The following is a 19,849-nucleotide window of genomic DNA, read 5'->3' on the forward strand; positions in this document are numbered from 1 at the left end:
TGCCAGACAAGACTTTCTGGAGGGATGAGGACACTAACCCACCCATAAAACTTTCGACCAAAACCTTTGTCCTCCCTACAAGATGTTCAGGGACAAAGATGGAGAAGAGACAGAGGGAATGGCCGGCCAGTGACCCAAATTGAGACCCATCCCATGGGCAAGAACCAATATCTGACACTATTAGTGATACCGTTATGCTTGCAGACAAGATCCTAACATAACTGTCCTCTGAGAGGCTCCACCCAGCAGCCACTGGAAAGGGATGCAGAGACACACAGCCAGACATTAGATGGAGCTCAGGGAGTCTTGTGGAAGAATTAGGGGAGAGATGGAGAGATTTGAAGAGGACAGGGAATCCACAGGAAGACTAACAGAGTCAACTAACCTGGACCCTTGGAGGCTACCAAAGACTGGATGACCAACCAGACCCAGCATGGACTGGACCTAAGCCACCCTGCACACATGTGGCAGATGTGCACCTTGATCTTCATGTGGGTCCCCTAACAAGTGGAGTAGGGGGTTTGTCTATGAATATGTTGCCTGTCCATGGATCCCATCCCTCTAACTTGGGCTGCCTTGTCTATCCTCAGTGGGAGAGGATATATCTAGTCCTGTGGAGACTTGATGTGCCAGGGTAGGGTGATACCCAGGGCCGACTCCCCCTTCTCTGAGGAAAAGGAGAAGGGGGTATGGGGGAGAAGCTATGGGAGGAGAGAGGGATGAATATTGAGATATATACTAAATAAATTAATCTTTTAAAAAGAAGAATCTACACACTGAAAAGGTTGTTGGTAAAGGACATGGTATATGTCACATCTCAAAAGATCCACTTTGTACTTAACACCACTGAGAGTCACTGAAAGTCTTACCCTGAAGCATTATATAGGTCTGCAAGCTGGTACAGGATATCAATTTCTAGTGGAGTAACCTGTCCATAGCGTATGGCGCTCTGGGCAAATTCCTCTGGAAGAGAAACAAACAAAGGTTAGTATTTCAAGAGTCTAATATAAAGTCAGAGAGAGAGAGAGAGAGAGAGAGAGAGAGAGAGAGAGAGAGAGAGAGAGAGAGAGAGAGAGAGAGAGAGAGAAGGAGGGGAGAGGAGAGGAGAGGAGAGATTTTAGCACTCTTCTAAACTTGTAAAACTGAATTTAAATACTCAGGTTTCAGCATTCCGGAAAGCTAGTGATTAAATAAATGTTAAGAGGCCGAAATCGCAGAAACAGATCAACTTCAACAACAAAACAATCCCTTTCTAGTTCTCGCTTCTCTCGCTCATTCTCCCTGGTCTCCGGAGTTACAAGATAAAGGTGGCCGCTCCAAGGTCTCCCAAGACACCCTACCACCGCTCACCCAAAAGCAGTGACCTTGCGACTCTCTCCAAGGCAACTCGTTTTCAGTACAAACAAGCTGCTGCCACACTGCCACTGACCTGTTTGACAGATTGGGCCAAGGCTCTTTTCAAAACTGTCAAAAGCATTTTTGCATTCCTGACCTCGGTATCTCTTTAAACACTGCACCTGGGGTTCCAGGCGCGCATGCGCATAGCAACTAACTTTTCCTACCCCCTTCTTCTGTGACCAACTTAGACTGGCCTCACGTCTATCTGATAAAAACCAAACATTGGTCTGTCTGATGAAAAGCACGAATTCCAATCCACGTTTAAAGCTTACCCTTGGTGACTTCAATATCTTTCCTCGTGCCTGCTAAAGTGCTATAGATCTTCCGGACAAGCTCCATGTTGTTGAGTAAGGAGTTAAAGGCGTTGAAGTAGGAGAAGCTAACTTGGTGTGAGGTACTCCCTCCAGCAGCCTAGGAAATAACAACACAAAAGTTTTTTAAAACTCAGAAGAAACGTGGTTTGGACTCTGCATTTATTTATTTATTTTTCTCAAAGTGGACCCAAAGGAGTCTCTGTCATTAAAACAATTAGCTACCAGCCCTTAAATACAAGGGGTCTATCTGACTAAAACACAGTGTACTTTATACCCTTAGGGAAGGCTATGCAATTTAGGTTTTAAGGAAGAAAGTAACATCTGGAAGTTGGAGTTCATGGCTCACCCATTGCTAAGGTCAGAAACAACAAATATAATTACTGGAGATCAAAACCTGGCTATTTAAACAGGATTCTTCAAGACCCTCAACTATTCATGGCCTGGTGGTCCTGGAAAAATATCGATGTATAATAAGAAATATTCCCTAAACTTATTTTTTCCTATGCATATATACAAAAACCAAGCGCTAACTTTTTTTTTCCATACTATAGATTCAAACCAAGGCCTCTTCTATAATTACCATCCTCTCTACTACTGAATAACCTTACATTTTAAGACCATTTAAAATTATTTTATTTTTGGTAGTTTGAGCACATGTATTTGGTATACCACAGGTATGCCTGGTGCCAGAGAAAACCTGAGAAGGGCACCAGATCCCTGGAACTGGAGTTAATGGATGGTTGTGAGCCACCATGTGGTTGCTGGGAATTGAACCCAAGTCCTCTGGAAGAGTAAGTAGCCAGCTCTTAACTGCTGAGCCATCTCTCCGGCCCTGAGACCATTTTATTATATCAACTTTTCTCAACTAAAAAAAAAAAAAAAAAAAAAAAAAAAAAGCCATTGTTATGCTCATACCTATGTGCGGCTCTCAGACCCTGCATCGTGTAAAACACAACTCCACAAGTCATCTGTGGAGGCCAAGAAAGTAGCTCCTTGTAGGTTGATGTCAAGGTGATATATGATTGGACAGTAGAGAGTGGACGGGAACAAAGTTTTGGTAAGACAGAGAAGGGGAAGCAAGAGATTCAAGATGAATATATCAGAGGAGGATGGTTCAGATCAAGGTGAACTAGATTTTATCTTGTCTAGGTGGGTGGTTTATAACTTGATTGATTGGCAGTGGATTTATTGTTTGGATGTATGTATTGTGGATTAAGAATTTAACATATAAATCTGTTTGATAAGTTATTGATTGCTGAGTCATGTTTTTACTGGGCTGTGGAGGACAGTGTGTGAAAGCAATGGCCGAGAGGCAGCTGGAGCCTGCAGTTCCAGCTCTGTTGCCCATGAAAGATGAGAACTCTTGGGCCTTGGAACGAGATGTGTGGGTGCCAGGCTTGGTAACTAACCGTCTAGGGGACTGTGCTCGGCTCCACACTGGAGTGGCCCCTGGAGTGAGACTCCGAGGGACCAGTTGCAACAGAACCTTATTTAATTTTTACAGCTCTTCCCACTGCCCATCATTTAGGTATAGTCTCAAAAGAGGAAGATTTGGCGTTGGTTTTGTTTGCTTGTTTGTTTTTTACAATTTCCAAAAGTCTCATTCCCAAGTTATAAGGCAGAGGTGGTACAGAATTGTCACCATTCAAAACTCAAAGCAACACTAATAGAAATGCCAAAGTAACAACCCTGGTCAAAAAAGACTATTATAAATAGTGTGATTTTTCTGGTTTCTCTTTGACGTCTAAATCGTAACAACAATGTGCGAAATTATCTGTCTGCTCTCTCCATACACATTTTATTTTTATGAGTGTCAGTCTGGCTACCAAAGGCAAGACTGCTCTGCCTTAATATTTTCCTCTGAGGATTATGACGGTATTCTGGTAAACCGAGGCAACAGCCATCTAAACCAATTGGAAAATACAAAAAGGATCCCTCCATCCTGACACTGTGAGAGTCCTTCTCTCTGGTTCCTTCCCTTCTTCTCTCCCTGGTTCCTCTTCTATCCCTCCTTTCATCTTTGCTTGGAGTGTGAGGTGAAGCGGGCAGGGGCAGGGGTGAGGTGTGGAGGGGAGAGTGACATCCTCCACGTTCAAATTCACTGCAGAGAAAGACCAGACGTTGATCTCTCTACCCCAGTGTAAGTCACGGATAATGATCTTCAGCTGAAACAACAAACGTACCCGCTGGCTTTCCTCCATCTAAACAAGCAGTAATCAAAAACTTACACCCAACAGTGTGCGGACGAGAAAGCAGGTGAGGAGAGTTCCACCACGGTGTGGGGAAGAGGGAGGCATGAGTTTGCTGTGGGTCCACATGATTATCTGAGAGAGGTTTGCGCTTTGACGGAACAAAAGACCTGTGTCTGGTACATATGCCCCGAACGCGCGGGTGAAAGGGCAGAGAGCAACACTCCAGGGGCTGGTGGCCCCACATTTCCTCCGTGTTTCCTGGCCTGAACATGGTTATTAAATGTATAGAGGCCAGTGAGCATCCATCCCTCCAGCACACAGAGGAAGGTGCCATGATATCTGGACTGCCAGAGCTGGGGGGCGGGAGGTGACGGAAGCCAAGATGAAAGCAAGACTGCACTGAAGTACAGTTTAACCTTCTAACCCCTAAACACAAAGCCTGGCTAGTTAAGAGCCAAGAAGGTGTTCCAGAACCCCGTGGTTCACAAACTGCTGTGAAGTGAAGCCCATCTTCTCACTTACTGAGACTAGGTTCTCCTCCACAAAAGGAGTGAGCATGTGGGACCGGATGGTGACCATGACGTCACTGAAATCCAGACCCGAGATCATGCCGCTTTTGCTCTTGTCTTTCAGCGCGAAGGCTTGCCTTGCATGTTCCAACTGCAATTCCTGCAGGGAGAAGAGAGGCCGCGGTTTAAACGGAGCACATCCCGAGGACACGTCTGTGGCTCTGAATTCACAATAAAGCGTCTGATTTGTTCATGAGGCTGACAGATGTGTGATATGTGGTGGTCCTTGGGGGTAGAGAGTGGATCAGACCTGTCAGTTACCGAAGGAGAGGGAACAGGAGCTTTCTGATTTTACTTGGACCATTTCCATGATTGAAAACAAAGGAGACAGCGCTTTTACTGCCTGCCTCCAGCTGCTACAATACACAGTGATTTACTCTCTCCCGCTTGAAGACCTGCCGTCCAGGAGAGCTCCCTGAATTAAGAGTTTACATTGATTTTCAGTTTCTCACTTTTAAATGTTGCAATCAGAACCAGTCTCTCTCCTTCTCTCTACACCAGACACCATTTTTCTCTCAAATGATTTGTTTTTTTAAACGAATGAATTTTTTTTAAACGAAATTTTTTAAACGAAATCCAATTTGTAAGTGTGAAACTCTTCCAAATGCCAACCGAAATATTTCCTAATACTAAAGCGAAAGTTAGGGACAGGAAACCCTATAAGCTGTGTCCAATATCAGTCTGTCGGGTTTTGGGAACAGTCACTCTCAGGCTGTAGAACAGTCCAGAAAGGCTCTGACATTCTGAACCGCTGTAAAACGAAGCATTGTAACAAGCGATGTCAATAAAAATAGTAAAATGTACCCCAGGATATGATACCAAAATCTAACCCAGAGCATTTCTGTCTTGGGCACCCATGATGTAATCCAAATGCATGAGCTGGCACACATGACGGGCATTCAGATGTGATGTTCAGGCTCCATGCAGCTGCAAACTATCGTCACGCTTACAGATTATCTAAAGGGAAGATGGACTATTCTCACTGCACCCATTCACCCGAGTACTGGCTGATCTTTTCCTGACATTTAAAGTACTTTAGGGACTTGGGGACTCACTGGTAGAATGTTCATGGGTCATACACATAGTCCCAGGTTCAACCCACAAATGGATGGATAGACATATAGACAGATACATGAAATAATTTTTTGTTGAGGTCTCACCCTTTTTATTTATTTTTTACATATGCATGAATATCTTTTAAAAAGCAAAAACAAAAACAACCTCCTTCCAGCCCCCCCCCCCAAAAAACAGGGTCTCATTCATGTAGTCCAGGTCGGCTTTGAACTCTGTGTAGTCAAAGGTAGCCTTGAATTCCTGATTCTTCTGCCTTCAGCGCCCAAGCACTGGAATTACAGGCGTGCACCCACCACATCTGGTTTTAATTATATTTCCCATGGACTTTTGATATCTCAATAGTAATTCGAGTCATTAAAATTAACTTAGCAAATATTTGTTTTATAATTCATTATGCAATCCACTTGTTTTATGTGGTTTTCTGTATGTGTGCGATAATTTTGTAATAAATTTTTGAATAATGCTTAGCAGGATGACAAGCTAAAGACAAATCTATCAAACCTCTATGTCCTTCAGTGGGTCAAGAGCTCCAGATGGCTCTCCAGAGGTGGTATGTGCCCTCAAGGCATATCTGGTATGATAATCAAATAAAGGCTGGATCCCATCAGAAATGTAAAACCTATAAGCACACACATTTACTCCCAGAGGGGAGCGATTGAAGGATGAGAGGTTCAAATCCAGCCTTGGCTGGGACTTTGAGTAAGGGACTTGGATTTTTTATTCTCTGGTGGCTGAATAGAGAATAGAGCTGGGGCTATGGACAGTTGCTACGGCCATGAATTTTAAATTATTTGCCTCTTTCAGGGTTGCGTTCTGCACCAAATCCATCAGCCTCGGGTTCCTCTGTTAAACTCTCCAGATGGACAAGCAACCTTTAAGTTTTCTGCCAGAGCTGGTAGAAGGCAGAGAGGCTAGGCTAATGGCTGATGGTGTAGACAGGTAACTGCTGTGTGTGTGTGTGTGTGTGTGTGTGTGTGTGCTGTGTATGTATGGTGTTGTGTATGTATATGTGTGTATGCATGTGTTTGTGTGGTATGTAGGGTGTTTTGTGTGTGTGTAGCATTTTGTGTGTATGTGTGGTGGTGTGTGTGTATGTTGTGTGTGTGTATGGTATTATGTGTATGTGTATGGTATGTATGGAGTGTGGTGTTGTATGTGTCTGAATGTGTTATGTGTGGCATGTGTATGTGGAGTATTGTGTGTGATATGTATGATGTATGGCGTTTTGTGTGTGTGTGTGTGTGTGTGTGGTATTGTGTATGTGATATATGTGGTGTTGTGTGTGTGTGGTATGTGTGTTGTATTATGTGTGCATGTGTGTGTGTGTGTGTGGTATTGTGTATGTGATATATGTGGTGTTGTGTGTGTGTGGTATGTGTGTTGTATTATGTGTGTGTGTGTGTGTGTGTGTGTGTGTGTGTGGTGTGTAAGAGTATTCATGAGTAGGGACATGGAAGCACAGGAGGACACCATCTGACTTGTTCTATTACTCTTCATCTTATTTATTCTCTTCTTCCCTTCAGACAGACTCTCACTGAAGCCGGAGCCAGGACAGGACAGCAGCCGTCAGGTCCAGTGTCCTGTCTCTGCCTCACACAGTCCTGATTACAGAGGTCCCATCCCGTAAACCTGCCCACCCAGCAAGCACTGCACATGCTGCGCCATCTCCTCAACCCCAGAACCATTTCTTCAATACAGCAGAGAGCTCATTCACTAATGCAAAGGCCTTAACCCAGGGGCATCTCAGGGTTCCAACTGGGGTTTCCTGCCAGGTCTAAAGTTAACCCTTTCCTGGTGGTATAAAGAGAGTGGCTTCCATAGGCTCATGTTTACGTGGACTCTAGTCAGTCGGTAGCTATTTGAGGAGGGTGTGTGGCCTTCATGGAGGAAGTACGCCACTGGGGGAGGGCTTTGAGGTTTCAAAATGCACAGAGTTAGTTACTCTGCCTCCTGCTTAGGAGTCAAGGTGAGAGCTCTCAGCTGCTCCCACCATGCCTTTGTCCTGACATCATGAACTCTAACCTTCCTAAACCAGAAGCCAAATTCATTGCTTTTTTTTCTATGTATGGCTTGGTCGTGGTGTTTGTCACAGCAATAGAAAGGTAACTAAACTGACTACCATAAACCCACAGTATTCAGTAAGTTCTAGCCTTAAATATAAACAAAGGACCATCAGACCCAACAAATGCCTCCACTGTGAAAAGCAGAGACCCAGACAAGAAGAAAACTTGGAAGCTGGATGTGTGAGCACTCAAGGGACTAAGGCAGCCAAAACAAACAGAGGCTGGAGAGCCAACTCACTGAGTTCAGAGTGCTTACTGCTCTAGCAGGGGACCCAGGTTCAGTCCTCAGAGGCCACACTGGGTAGCTTACACCAGTTGTAACTCCAGCTCTGGGAGGGGATTCAGTGTTCTTTCCTGGCCCTCCAAGGACATCTGTAGGCACACGGTGCACATGAACATACACAAGCACATATATGTAAGAAGTAAAGCTTATTTTAAAAGCAAATAGAAAGAGGAAACAGAAGGAGAAAAAATGAAATTTGTAGCAGATGTACTCTGAAGGAAATGAAAGCTCCATCTTTACTATCATTGAAGAGGTGGGGAAACTGTAATACTCTAATAAGAATAGTATGTGATTTTTCTTCTTTTTTGCTTTTTATTTATTTATTTAAGATAAAGCATTAAAGTGCATCCTAAGATAAACTCCAATTTGGAATTTCTCTCTGCCTCAACCCACAGACTATATTACCATACCCAGAAATGCCATTAAAACAAACAGATAGATAGATAAAATTTTAAAAGAAATATTCAGAAAACCAAAAGAACTCTTAAAGGTTTAAAAATATAATATTAATTTAAAAAATTTAGAGAGCCAAAAGGAAAATAGGGTAAAAACTTAAAAATGCAAAAGAAGAAAATAACTTCGAGAATTGAAGTTTCCTTATGAGATCCTACTGAATGCCTAGAAAAATAATTAAAAGTAAACTCACATGAATACATATTGGGAAGGCAAGGCAGGCAAGCATAGGGAATAGATCTACTTGACATGGGCCATGAACACAACCTTTTCCTAACAATACATCTAGCAATTGGTGAGTAGCCCAGGACTCCCACCTGCATCAAGCTGTACACGCTTCCTACTCCACATAATGGGAACATTCTTCTTTCCCTGATAGCAATTAAACATGGATCATTTCTGTTCAAAGGCCTTTACAGTTATAGTCTGTAGGAAGGTGGGGAGATACAATCCAGCATGAACTTGTTTTGGGGGCATGGGCAGTAAGGTAAACCATGTCCTCTAAGTGAGCTTTTAAGGAAAAATCATCTATCGACCATCTTTAATTCTTTTTCAATTAAAAATGTATTACTTTATAAAAATGGGGGCAGGGGCATACCATAGCATGCATGTGGCTGTCAAAGGACAATTTATAATACTTGGTTCTCTCTTTCTATGGGTCCTAAAGATTGAACTCAGTTCATCAGACTTGGTGGCAAGTGCCTTGACCCACTGAGCCATCTTGTTGACCCTGCTATTGACCATCTTACTCCTGTGTATACTGGGGTATGCTTAGGATTAAAATCAAGTGCATTATGGGAAAGAACACGAGCAGTATAGGATATATAACTCAAATTTGTCAACTGAAGTAGAGAACTGCCTATATTATGCCCTTTAGGAACAAGTCCCTCCTTCCTTCCTCCATAAAGGAAGCCCAAGGTAATACCCCGGGGCCCATGAACCCTCAGTGGTCATGAAGCTGCTGTTCACTCGTGTGCTTCCGCGTGCTCTCATGTGTGCTCTCCTCTGTAGTGCCTCACTGCTCCTGAACAAAGTGGATGCCCTTACTTCAGTTTCTTGATCAAGACCTGGAAACAACCAGTCAAGAAACTAACCACTGGTAATGAGAGGGGTGGCCGTGGTGGGGTGGAGAATCCTGAAACCCCCCAGAATGCAAGAGAAGTCTACAATGAGAATGACACTGGGCTTCTTGACAGCAACACCCCCAAGCAGGACGCATACAAGAGACACTTTAGAAACCAACATCCAGTCAAACTGTTTACGTGTAATGAGGGAAGCTTTTCACACACAAGTCTCAGCGTTCTTTCATTTACCCTGGAGAGCCAATACAGGATACAACAAGAAAACCATTATTAAGGAAAGATTAAATCCAGGGATCAGGAGATGTGCAAAGTACCAGAAGGGTAAATGGGTTCTTCAGGCTGCAGGTGATGGCAACCAGAGAGTAGCTCAGCTTCACTTTCAGACTGTAAAGGCACCAGGAAATGGTGCCACTACTCTAGAAAACACTCCGGATTTCCTCAGCATGTCAGGCAAAGGGGCCAGGACACAGCTAAATGAGAGTACTTGTCTAGCATGCACAAGGTGCTGGGTACCACTCACATCACCACAAAAGGGAAGGAACAGAGGGATGCAAGGAGAGTTAATAGTGGACTTTAAGACTGCAATTCTATCCCTATGTATATACACAAGAGACATGGGTCACCTAGGGCTAGAGAGATTGCTCAGTGGTTAGAGCACTGACTGCTCTTCCAGAGGTCCTGAGTTCAAATCCCAGCAACCACATGGTGGCTCACAACCATCTGTAATGGGATCTGATACCTTCTTCTGGTGTGTCTGAAGACAGCGACAGTGTACCCACATACATTAAATAAATAAAATCTTTAAAAAAGAAAAAGAAAGAAAATGGGTCATCTAACAAATATCTGCATGTGAATGTCTGTAAGAGCTACTATGCACAAAGAACAACTCATGAATGAACAAAATTATAGTCATACGATGAAAATTAAGTCAAAAAAGAGAAATAAAGGGAGTATTGCCACATGATCAGATATGGGTGGTTATTTTGTTGTTCTTTTTGCTTGTTTCTTGAGACAAGGTCTTCTCATATGGCCCAGGTGTGATCCAAGTGCATGGTTAAACTTCTATTCCCCTGCCTCAGCCTCCTAAATGCAAAAACTATAAGTGTGAACAATTACACCCAGCTAACGGATAATGGTTGTTCCATATGGATTGGACCTAGAGCTTCACCTACACTAGGTAAGTGCTCTTCTACTGAGCTATAACCCCATTCCCAATATTGCTAATTCTTTTTTAAACAGGGTGTTTATATATATATATATATATATATCCATCCTTGGCTGAGATAGAACTCTCTGTGTAGACCAGGCTGGGCTCAAACTTGAGAAGTCTGCCTGTCTCTGCCTCCCGAGTGCTGGGATTTGACCTGACATGGGTAATGATCTTAAATATTATGTTAAGTGGAGGAAAAAAACACACACAAAATATCCTATCATATAATCCCATTTGCATGAGTTGTCTACACTAGGTACATCTATGAAAACAAAAGGCAGTTAGACCCCAGAAACTGGAGTTGAAGTATTGATGGGAACGACTCCTAAGACAGACCAGGCTGTTCTTTATGAAAAAGTCTGGGGTAGAGGCTATGAAATACCATCACTGCATGAAAAGCGAGTAAACCACCTGCTTCTAAAGACTTCGCTTCATATTTTATATAAAAATGTATTCTTCCTGCCCGCTGTTTTTTTAATCCTCTGTTACACTAGGATAGTGTGCATGCCAGACACCGAGCCATACACCTGGCCCTGGATTTTTGCTTAGATGGGAGACTCCCGAGAGTGTCACTCATAGGGGATTAATAAGATAACCAGTTGGGCTTTAGAGGCACCAAGGAGACTTTAATAACAGCAGTGACTGGAAGAGTTAACAGTACTAAGTAGAAAAGTAAACAAACCTTGGAGATCCTAAACAAGTCAGTAACTCTAGTCATCAATCAGAGGTGTCCCTTGGGTCACTATTTGCAGAGAGCCTACTCATGTTCTCCCATATGCCTTAAATCACCTCCTCCACACAGCCTACATACATCCTACATCTGCATTTATTATATGCCCCTCTCTGTATGCATGTGTGTATGTGTATATGTATATGTATATGTGTGTGTGTGGGCATGTGTGTATGTGTGGTGTATGTGTGGGTGTGTATATGTGTGTATGTGTATGTGTATATGTATATGTGTGCATGTGTGTATGTGTGGTGTATGTGTATAGTGTATATATGTATGTGTGTGCATGTGTGTATGTGTGGTGTATGTGTGAGTGTGTATATGTGTATGTGTATATGTATATGTGTGCATGTATGTATGTGTGGTGTATGTGTATATGTGTATTTGTGTGCATGTGTGTATGTGTGGAGTATGTGTATATTCATGGTGTGTATGTGTGCATGTGGGGTGTGTGTGTGTGTGTGTGTGTGTGTGTGTGTGTGTGTGTGTGTATACACCATGGTATACATGGATGGTCAGAGGACAGCTTGCAAGATTCAGTTCTTACCTTCTACTACATGATTTTAAAATATCAAACTCAGGTTATCAGGCTTGGTGGCACGTGCCTTTACTAATAGATCAATCTCACCAGCCCCACTTATGTATCTGAAATAAGCTCTGTACTACTTATAAAACCCAATGCTGCTGGCAGGTAGCGGTGCACACCTTTAGTCCCAGCAGTTGGGAAGCAGAGGCAGGTGGATCTCTGAGTTTGAGGCCAGTCTACAGAGTGACTTTCAGGACAGGCAGGGTTACACAGAGAAACTACCTCAGAAAAAGGAAAGAAAAAAAATTTTAATTCAGTGTGGATACTATGTAAATGTAATTACACCTTATTGTTCAAGGGATAATGACAAGAAAATAAGTTTGCACATGCTCAACATAGCTGCAACATTTTTTCCAAACATTTTCTATCTGTAGTTTCGTGGCTCCGCAGATGCAAAGCTTACAGGTATGGATGACTATATTTATAAAATTATAGTCATCCCTATGACGATTGATCTAAACAGACTTGGGACATGGTTATAAAACGGATAGAAGTGGAAAATACATGAGCGATGCTGAGCCAAGAGAACTGCAAACCTCACGTAGCTACAAGTCAACCCAACATTTTCTTCTGAAAGCCGAAATTGTAAAAAGGGATGATATAAGTTGACTAGTTAGGTGAATGCAAGTACAGGCTGACAGAAAAATGGCTGCCAGAGAGAGGGAAATGAGGGATGGGGAGGCGACGAGGACTTCCTCCATCTCTGCCGGGCAGGAAGGGCGCCTACCTGGAGGAACTGAGTGAATTCCACATAGTTCAGGTGTTTCTTGCGGTTGTGCCCGAAGTGCAGCCGGATGAACTCGCAGTCCCAGTTAAAGGGGATGTGGTGGTGGATGATGGTCTGTCCGAAAATCTCCTTGACATTTTCTTAAAAGGGAAAAGGAAAAACGGGTCAGTCCCGTGGACAGCGAATCATCCAATCCACTGCCATGCGCCTACAGAGAAGAATTAAGAAATGTTTAAAAAGTCAAGACCGGCTGCTTCTACCAAGAGGAACTGCAAATCTCTGTGCCCGGAAACCCGTGCGGGGGCACAACTGATAAAAAGTATAATTTTTCACTTAGGATTGTATACTGCTACATAGAAGGCCATGCGATTCTTAATTTCTCTTGATTTAATTTTAATTAGGAAGCGATCTCTATCTTGAAATCTAAATAGCTGCTGCTTTACATTCCAGCATAAAATCAACAGTGTTTCCCTGGTTCCTTGAGGAGTCGAATTAAGCCTTTTATCAGAAGCGTGAATACCTAAATTACAGTATAATGCAATATTTGTCATACTAAGTATGGTTTGATTGAGGCATGATTATTACATTCACACTAACCTGAATATGACTATTGAAGATAGCTATAAGAAATACTACCAACAGTGTATCATTAGCTCAGCAGTAAAGCACCTTATTAAAAAGCTGATAGTGTCAAAAATAGGGTCTTGTCACAAAGCCTCAAAATCCCCCTAAAATCCGTGATTATTAATCTGAACTATTAAAATATTTTAAGGTAAGTGAAATTAGTGATCCGCTTGTCAATGCAGAACCATCCACGGGCATGCTAACTTCTCATTAGGTACCAGTCGTGCTGTAAGATACAACCAGGACTCCATTGCTTGTCTTCATGCACCAGCGAGATCAATCACTTTCTTACAGTTTTACATTTATCACGAAAATTGGCTCACAAATGACTGGTACTTTAACAAGCATAGACTGGGTAGACTAATTTAGAAGCTCATGCCCCCAAAAAAACATCACTAGCAAAGTTAAGAAAGCAGAAAGTCTTTTTTAGTAAGGTCTTAACTAAATTATTTTCCAATTTAAGCCAATTTTATTAGTGAAAGAGTTTTACCCTCAATAGCTATCAGTTATCCAAGAGAATTGGTAAACATGGGCCTGATGTTTTACAATTGCCTCTAATGATGTTGTTTTCTCTGACTTTGACGGTCTTTGAATACAATGCCAGTCTCATAACTGGCGATGGAGTATTGAATTCCCTTTGTTTTGTGTACCTCGTTTCTTAATGAAAATGATGCGTTTGGGCGGAACTCTACTAGCAATCTGGACTCAGGGTGACAGCTCTGGTTCACAGGATGTAGCAAACTCAGAAGGAGGCATTGGATGTCACTGGGGAGACAGGATTCTCATCTTCTCTCTCAATGGAGTTTTCAACCTACATCAAGTATGTTCACCTTAAGGGAACATAAGCTAAATGCTGCGTGGGGCTTTTATTTTGAAAAGGCTTCAATATCAACTGATTCGAGAGATTCTGGCTCAAACCAAGGCAAAAGCTCATCCCTAAAGCTAGGGCCTGGGGATGCAGCTTGTGTAGAATGCTTGCCTATCATGCATGAGATCATGGAGCCAATCCCCAGTATCCTCCACTCAAGGGGAATGATGGAGGGATATAAATAAAATTTCAGGTTGTAAATATATCGAAGCTTATACATTAATTAAAATAGCATTGTTTAAAATATAGAATGTTAATATAAATATTTTTAGGATCCATCTAATATAATTAATCACTCTATTCTCAAATTAAGCTAACTTTACTTATTTTAGAAGTCTAACCGTCCAGACATGGTAGCAATGCTGGCCTTTAATCCCAGCATTTGGGTGGCTGAGGCAGGAGGATCGCCGCAAACTGGCGGTCATCCCAGCTGACATAATGAATACCAAGCTGGCCAGAGCTACAAGGTAAGACCGAGTCTCAAAAAAACAAAACAAATCTAACAAAAAGGTGCTCAAATTAAAAGATAAAGATGCAATGGAATTCAGAATAAGAATAAATCAGCGCTTATGTGAAGTGATATAGTAGGTAGATGGGTAAAGAAACGAAGTCCTTTCATAGTAACTTTTAGTCAAAAGTTGTAACCCAGAGCGTTCAGTTACTTAATATGAAATGTACATACCTTCTTAGCATGTCTGACGCTGTCTCTAAAACAAAAGGAGAGGAAAGCCATCTGCATAATTTTTATAGAACAGCAGATAAAACTGGATCCCTTTTATGTGGTTTGAAAATATCACAATCGTAAGTGCGAAACAGCCTCAAAGTCGAAGACCCTCAAACAAACAAAATTTAATGTCTTCGATTCTTTTTTCTAACAATACCAAAAGGATATTTACTAACTAAATTATCTCTGTTTGTTTATTTATTTGTGTATTTATTTGTGGTATTGGGTATTGAACCAATACCACATGCCAGGTCAGCTTTTTGCTACTAATCTGTAGCACACATGCCCATTCCTTTTTTCTTTTCTTTTCTTTTTTTCTTTTTTTTTTTTTTTTTGAGACAGGGTCTGGTTACCTCGGTTGGGCCTGAACTTACTCTGAAGCCCAAGAGGACTTTGAATTTACAATCGCCAAATAGCTGGGATTATAGGCTGACACTATCAGATCTGGTGCAATTTTGTCTGGCTTGGTTTTGTTATTTGAAAGACAGTCTCACACTGTCCCCCAGTATGTCCTCGAACTCTTGGCAATCCTCTGAAGGATTCAGCCTTCTGGAGGCTGGGATTACAGGCATGAGCTACCATATGAGGCTCACAAACTAAACTTATAAAGCACATTTGAAAACAATCTTTATAGAAAAAAAAAAACAAAAAAACCTCCTTGTTAAAATGGGCTAACAATCAACCCTATAGCCCACCAATGCTAAGCAAGCACTCCACCACAAAGCTGTACCCCAGCCCTGATGTAAAAACTGGAAAGGGAAGCTCTTCCTTATAACTTCCTCGCCATCTCTGAGAACTGAGAGAGCTGTTTGGGCAATTAAGATGGTCGGCTAAATTAGCTGTAGCAGGCTCTCAAAGACAGAAATGGCATTTTCTACGAGTCGTATTTGGACCTTTTCTACTTCTCCCCAAATGGTCCTGACAGCTCTATTACATGGTTTTGTGGATGACATCATCCCCAGCTTATTAGCTACTCCATGATACTTCCGGCCCTTTTTTGTCACATCCCAGGCTCAAGTGGAGTGACTAGGGGTAACAAGATTGTGAACCTATTGTCATCTCCAATCTGTCCCTATCCTATCACTACCTGACGATGGTTCAGGAATGTCACAGAGGTCATTTAGTGAACCACTGAGCAGCCACTGTTCTTTCATGGGGATGTGTTTACAAAACAAAAGTATGTACAAGTCGGCAGAACTAAGGAGCAGAGGCCTGCACGAGGTAATAGCTCCATCAGCTTCTGCATCTCCACTTCTTTTCCTGGGTCACCAGGTCTTGTATGACCTGAGAGGGGAGACCACCGTGAACCCTGGCCCATCCCACTGGTCTGCGTAACAAGTTTCCCACCCAAAGAGAATCCCATCTTCCAGCGGCAATCAAGCATCTTTAGCCCTAAATAGCAGTCTACTGTTTCTGAGGCCACAGTCCTGGCCTGACATGACATCTTGGCCGCAAGGTCATGATCCAGGAGGCTATGCTAGGTTGGCACTGCTGAGAGAAACAGGAAGTCCATTCATATTTCTGACAGAGAAAACAATAGACTACATTTTCACTTCCTGCCGAGAACATGGGCTTAGGAAAAAGATGCTTTATCATTCCTTTGAAGAGGGAATTGGGGCCAGATAACAAAAGTAGCTTGTCATTATGTTCTCTGTGCTCAGAAGGAGAGGAGCACGTGATTTGTCTGGAGAGCAGGTAAAGGTGAGAAGGTGATAGCGTAAAAATGTCCCAAAAACGTACATTAGTCAGTTTAGCTGTATCAGTCACTTATGAAGACTGGACTAGGTGAAATACACATAGTAGCATATTATGGAAATATGTCTTAACAGAGGCTTCCGTTTCCCCGGCAACCCACACTGTGTCTCCCCATCTCATTCCCCCCCTCGTCCCTCCCCTGGTTTCTTATGGGTGCTTCCTGCAGGGTCTTCAGCATCTTTCTGCAGTACAAAATTACCTCTGACCGGGGCTGGCACTCTTCTCCAAGACTGCCACCATGCCTGCTCCATGAATGAGCCTGGAAGGAGCTGCTGTACCAACGCTGTGGCCAGAGAACTCCTCCTGTAGGTATACAAGCCATCAGCCCCGTGACACAGCCCGCCTACCATCAGCCCAGCTTGACATCTGATTGCACGGATTCCAGCAGGCGCTGCACTGCTTCCAACTTAACAGCTTGGGGTCGAGCATTCTTTATTGCCAAGGGAATTTTTTTTTTCCTCAACAGCTTGGTTTCACCTGCACAGCTCTTAGGGTGACGTCAGAGCGGCCCTTTGGGGGTACCTGTGGTAAATAGTGACTATCCTTTGTGTGCAACTGAACAGACACAACAGTGAGACGTGTGGATGTGCTTCCCAGGGAAGGAAAAATTGGCAGGAAAGAAGAGGAACAGCCAGGAACCCAGAAAAGAAAACAAACAGCAACCACGTGACAGAAAGGATCAACACCAGGAAGTAGTGGACAAAGTCCTGGCCTCAGCATGCAGACTCACTCTGGCTTCCCCTCTACTTTCCTGGAGGAATTAGTGTCCTAGGTGAACTCCCCAGGCACTCTGGGGTGGGGGTGGGGGTGGGGAGAGGTGTTTGTTAACCCTTTACCTACCTCCAGAAGGGATTACTGTGTGATCAGTCAAATAGAGGTGTCCTGCTGCCAAATATATGTAAAGGTTCATTTCTCAGGAAAGATGAGTTCACAGTTAAAGAACATCACAGAAGCTACAACCCCTAACAGTCTACCACCAAGGGGCATAGAACCCAGGCTGGACTCTCTTTGAACGTCAAACTTTAAGCTACCTTAGTAGCCTTGTGTGTTTTATTCAAAATGGTCCTTTTTGATGTCCAAAAAGCAATATAAACCATCTTAAATTTTCTTCCTGATTTCATCAAATCAGGTGCCTCTATTGCACACCAAATTATCATAGTCTGTGGCCAGGAGACTCTCACACCATCTCTCCCTAGTTTTTCTCCACAGAGAAAGGGCACGTGCAGGATTCTTGGCATGTACACTCCCATTTCCTGACACTTGGAATAACAACTGTTGTTATGGCTTCCCCTTAGAGGAGAGTCCACTTTAAAAGCATGTGTGGAATACATTTTTTTTACTTGCTGTGCCCTGTATATCCTGGACAACACAGTACTGCATCAGAAGGCATTGCTGATTTAGAAGGTTTGTGCAGTATGGGTATGTCCTTGGAAAAGTTCAGTGTGATGAGTTTCCAGCCCTAACAAACCCACTGGAGTGCAATGTGCACAAGTGTTTAACAGAAAATCTAGAGCAGACAGCATGTTCTCTACATGTTTATTAGTAAACAAGTAAGAGTTTCTTCTGATTATGTTTGTTTATCTTAGAATCCAATCTCTGTTAGAGCAATGAATACCTTCTTTAAACGTTTTTCAGATAAATGCAGGGCAGCATGGAACAGCACAATGCAGTGTTACCACTTGGCGGGGATCATCAGGTTACCGCTACCTAACTCTACCAGCACACTAGTGGGTAACAGTGAGACAGGGGCACACAAACGCTGTATCCAACACATGCAGTTGGCTCCACAAGGCTCAAGGCCATCTGCCAGCCACAGAGATACAAGCCATTAAGTAATTACCCACAGCATGCATCAAAAGTTTATTAAAGATTATCAAAGAGAAAAAAAATTAACTAAAGCCTTATTTATTTAAAAAGAAAAGAAAGAAAGAAACAGAAACAGAAGTCCAGAGTCCTGTCCTGAGCTTTCATTCTGAAATGTTACAAAGCCCTGTTGTAAGTCCTCTCTGCAGAATGGCAGCCTGTCTGACAACAGCAACAGAAACACTGGGCACTCAAGTAAAGGTCTGATGCTGTTCCGCATCTAACTAGTTGCTATGATGCTACAGCTTAAATACACAGCTTGATGTGCAGAAAGAAGCACATCTAAAACAAAAGGATGATAGGAACAGTATGAACAAACACAGAGATAACACCAACACTGTTGTCCAAAGACCACAGCAAGGGCAACGTGATTAGCATCCAGAAAATGCAAGGCCAATGTGTACAAAGGATTTAACTCTAGTTAAAGTGAATATCAAATTTCTTTCCTCTAAACGTGTGTCTGGAAATATATAAGAACAATTCATTTTATGAGACGGATACAAACTGACCTTGGTCACATAACCACAAATCCTACAAAGATACACTTCAAGTTGATGGTTTCCTTACACAGAGAAGCTGGAGTCTTGGGATGAGTGGCCTTAAGGATCTTATGTGGCACTTGCTGAACGGAACCATGTTGATGTTTGTTCTCTCAGAGACGTAAGCGAGATACACTCTTCGAGATCACTGATTTCTGATTGGTTAATAAAGATGGCCTAAGAGTGGAGCCTGAACTCAGTGGCAGAAAGCTCACAAGTATTCATAAGGCCCTGGGTTCAACTCCCAGAACCACAGGGGAAAAAAAAGAAGACAAAGAAGAAAGAAAAAGAGAAATATCGTCTAAAAGTAGACTCTCAAAACTAGGGATATAGGGCAGGAAGAGGAAATGACAAAAGTCTTTACAAAATGAAATAGAGGAGAGAGAAAGGAAAAATGGGGGTGGGGCAGGAGAACCAGAAGTCACAGGGCAAGGACCCCAGAACGTCTAGTTATTCCACAATAAGATTATCTGTATGTAATAGACAGAAAAAAGAAAGCAACTCCCTGAAGCAGGGGGTTCATAAGTCATTCAGATTATAGTGGGTGTTATTAAAAACCCTGGCTATATTTCTTGAAATCCTAACTCACAAATCATAATTTAAGGGAAAAGCAAAAGAGCCATAAAAATAGGGCTGGAGAGATGGCTCAGTGGTTAAAAGCACTGATTGCTCTTCCAGAGGTCCTGAGTTCAATTCCCAGCAACCACATGGTGACTCACAACCATCTGTAGTGAGATTCTATGCCCTCTTCTGGTGTGTCTGAAGATAGCAACAGTATACTCATATAAATAAATC

General features: G+C 42.6%; 1 protein-coding gene across 1 annotated transcript in view; it reads right to left on the reverse strand.

Annotated features, from left to right (window-relative positions):
- SLC25A12 (solute carrier family 25 member 12) overlaps positions 1 to 19,849 on the reverse strand; it is a 63,667-nt gene that overhangs the window by 33,227 nt on the left and 10,591 nt on the right. The window contains exons 3-6 of the mRNA XM_080927734.1: positions 12,682 to 12,821; positions 4,427 to 4,573; positions 1,671 to 1,809; positions 870 to 963 (exon numbers count right to left, since the gene is read on the reverse strand). Coding sequence (XP_080783860.1) covers positions 870 to 963; positions 1,671 to 1,809; positions 4,427 to 4,573; positions 12,682 to 12,821 — 520 coding nt within the window. The remainder of the gene's footprint in view (positions 1 to 869; positions 964 to 1,670; positions 1,810 to 4,426; positions 4,574 to 12,681; positions 12,822 to 19,849) is intronic.

Source organism: Micromys minutus (assembly GCF_963924665.1).
Source record: "Micromys minutus genome assembly, chromosome: 13".
NCBI classification, from domain to species: domain Eukaryota; kingdom Metazoa; phylum Chordata; class Mammalia; order Rodentia; family Muridae; genus Micromys; species Micromys minutus.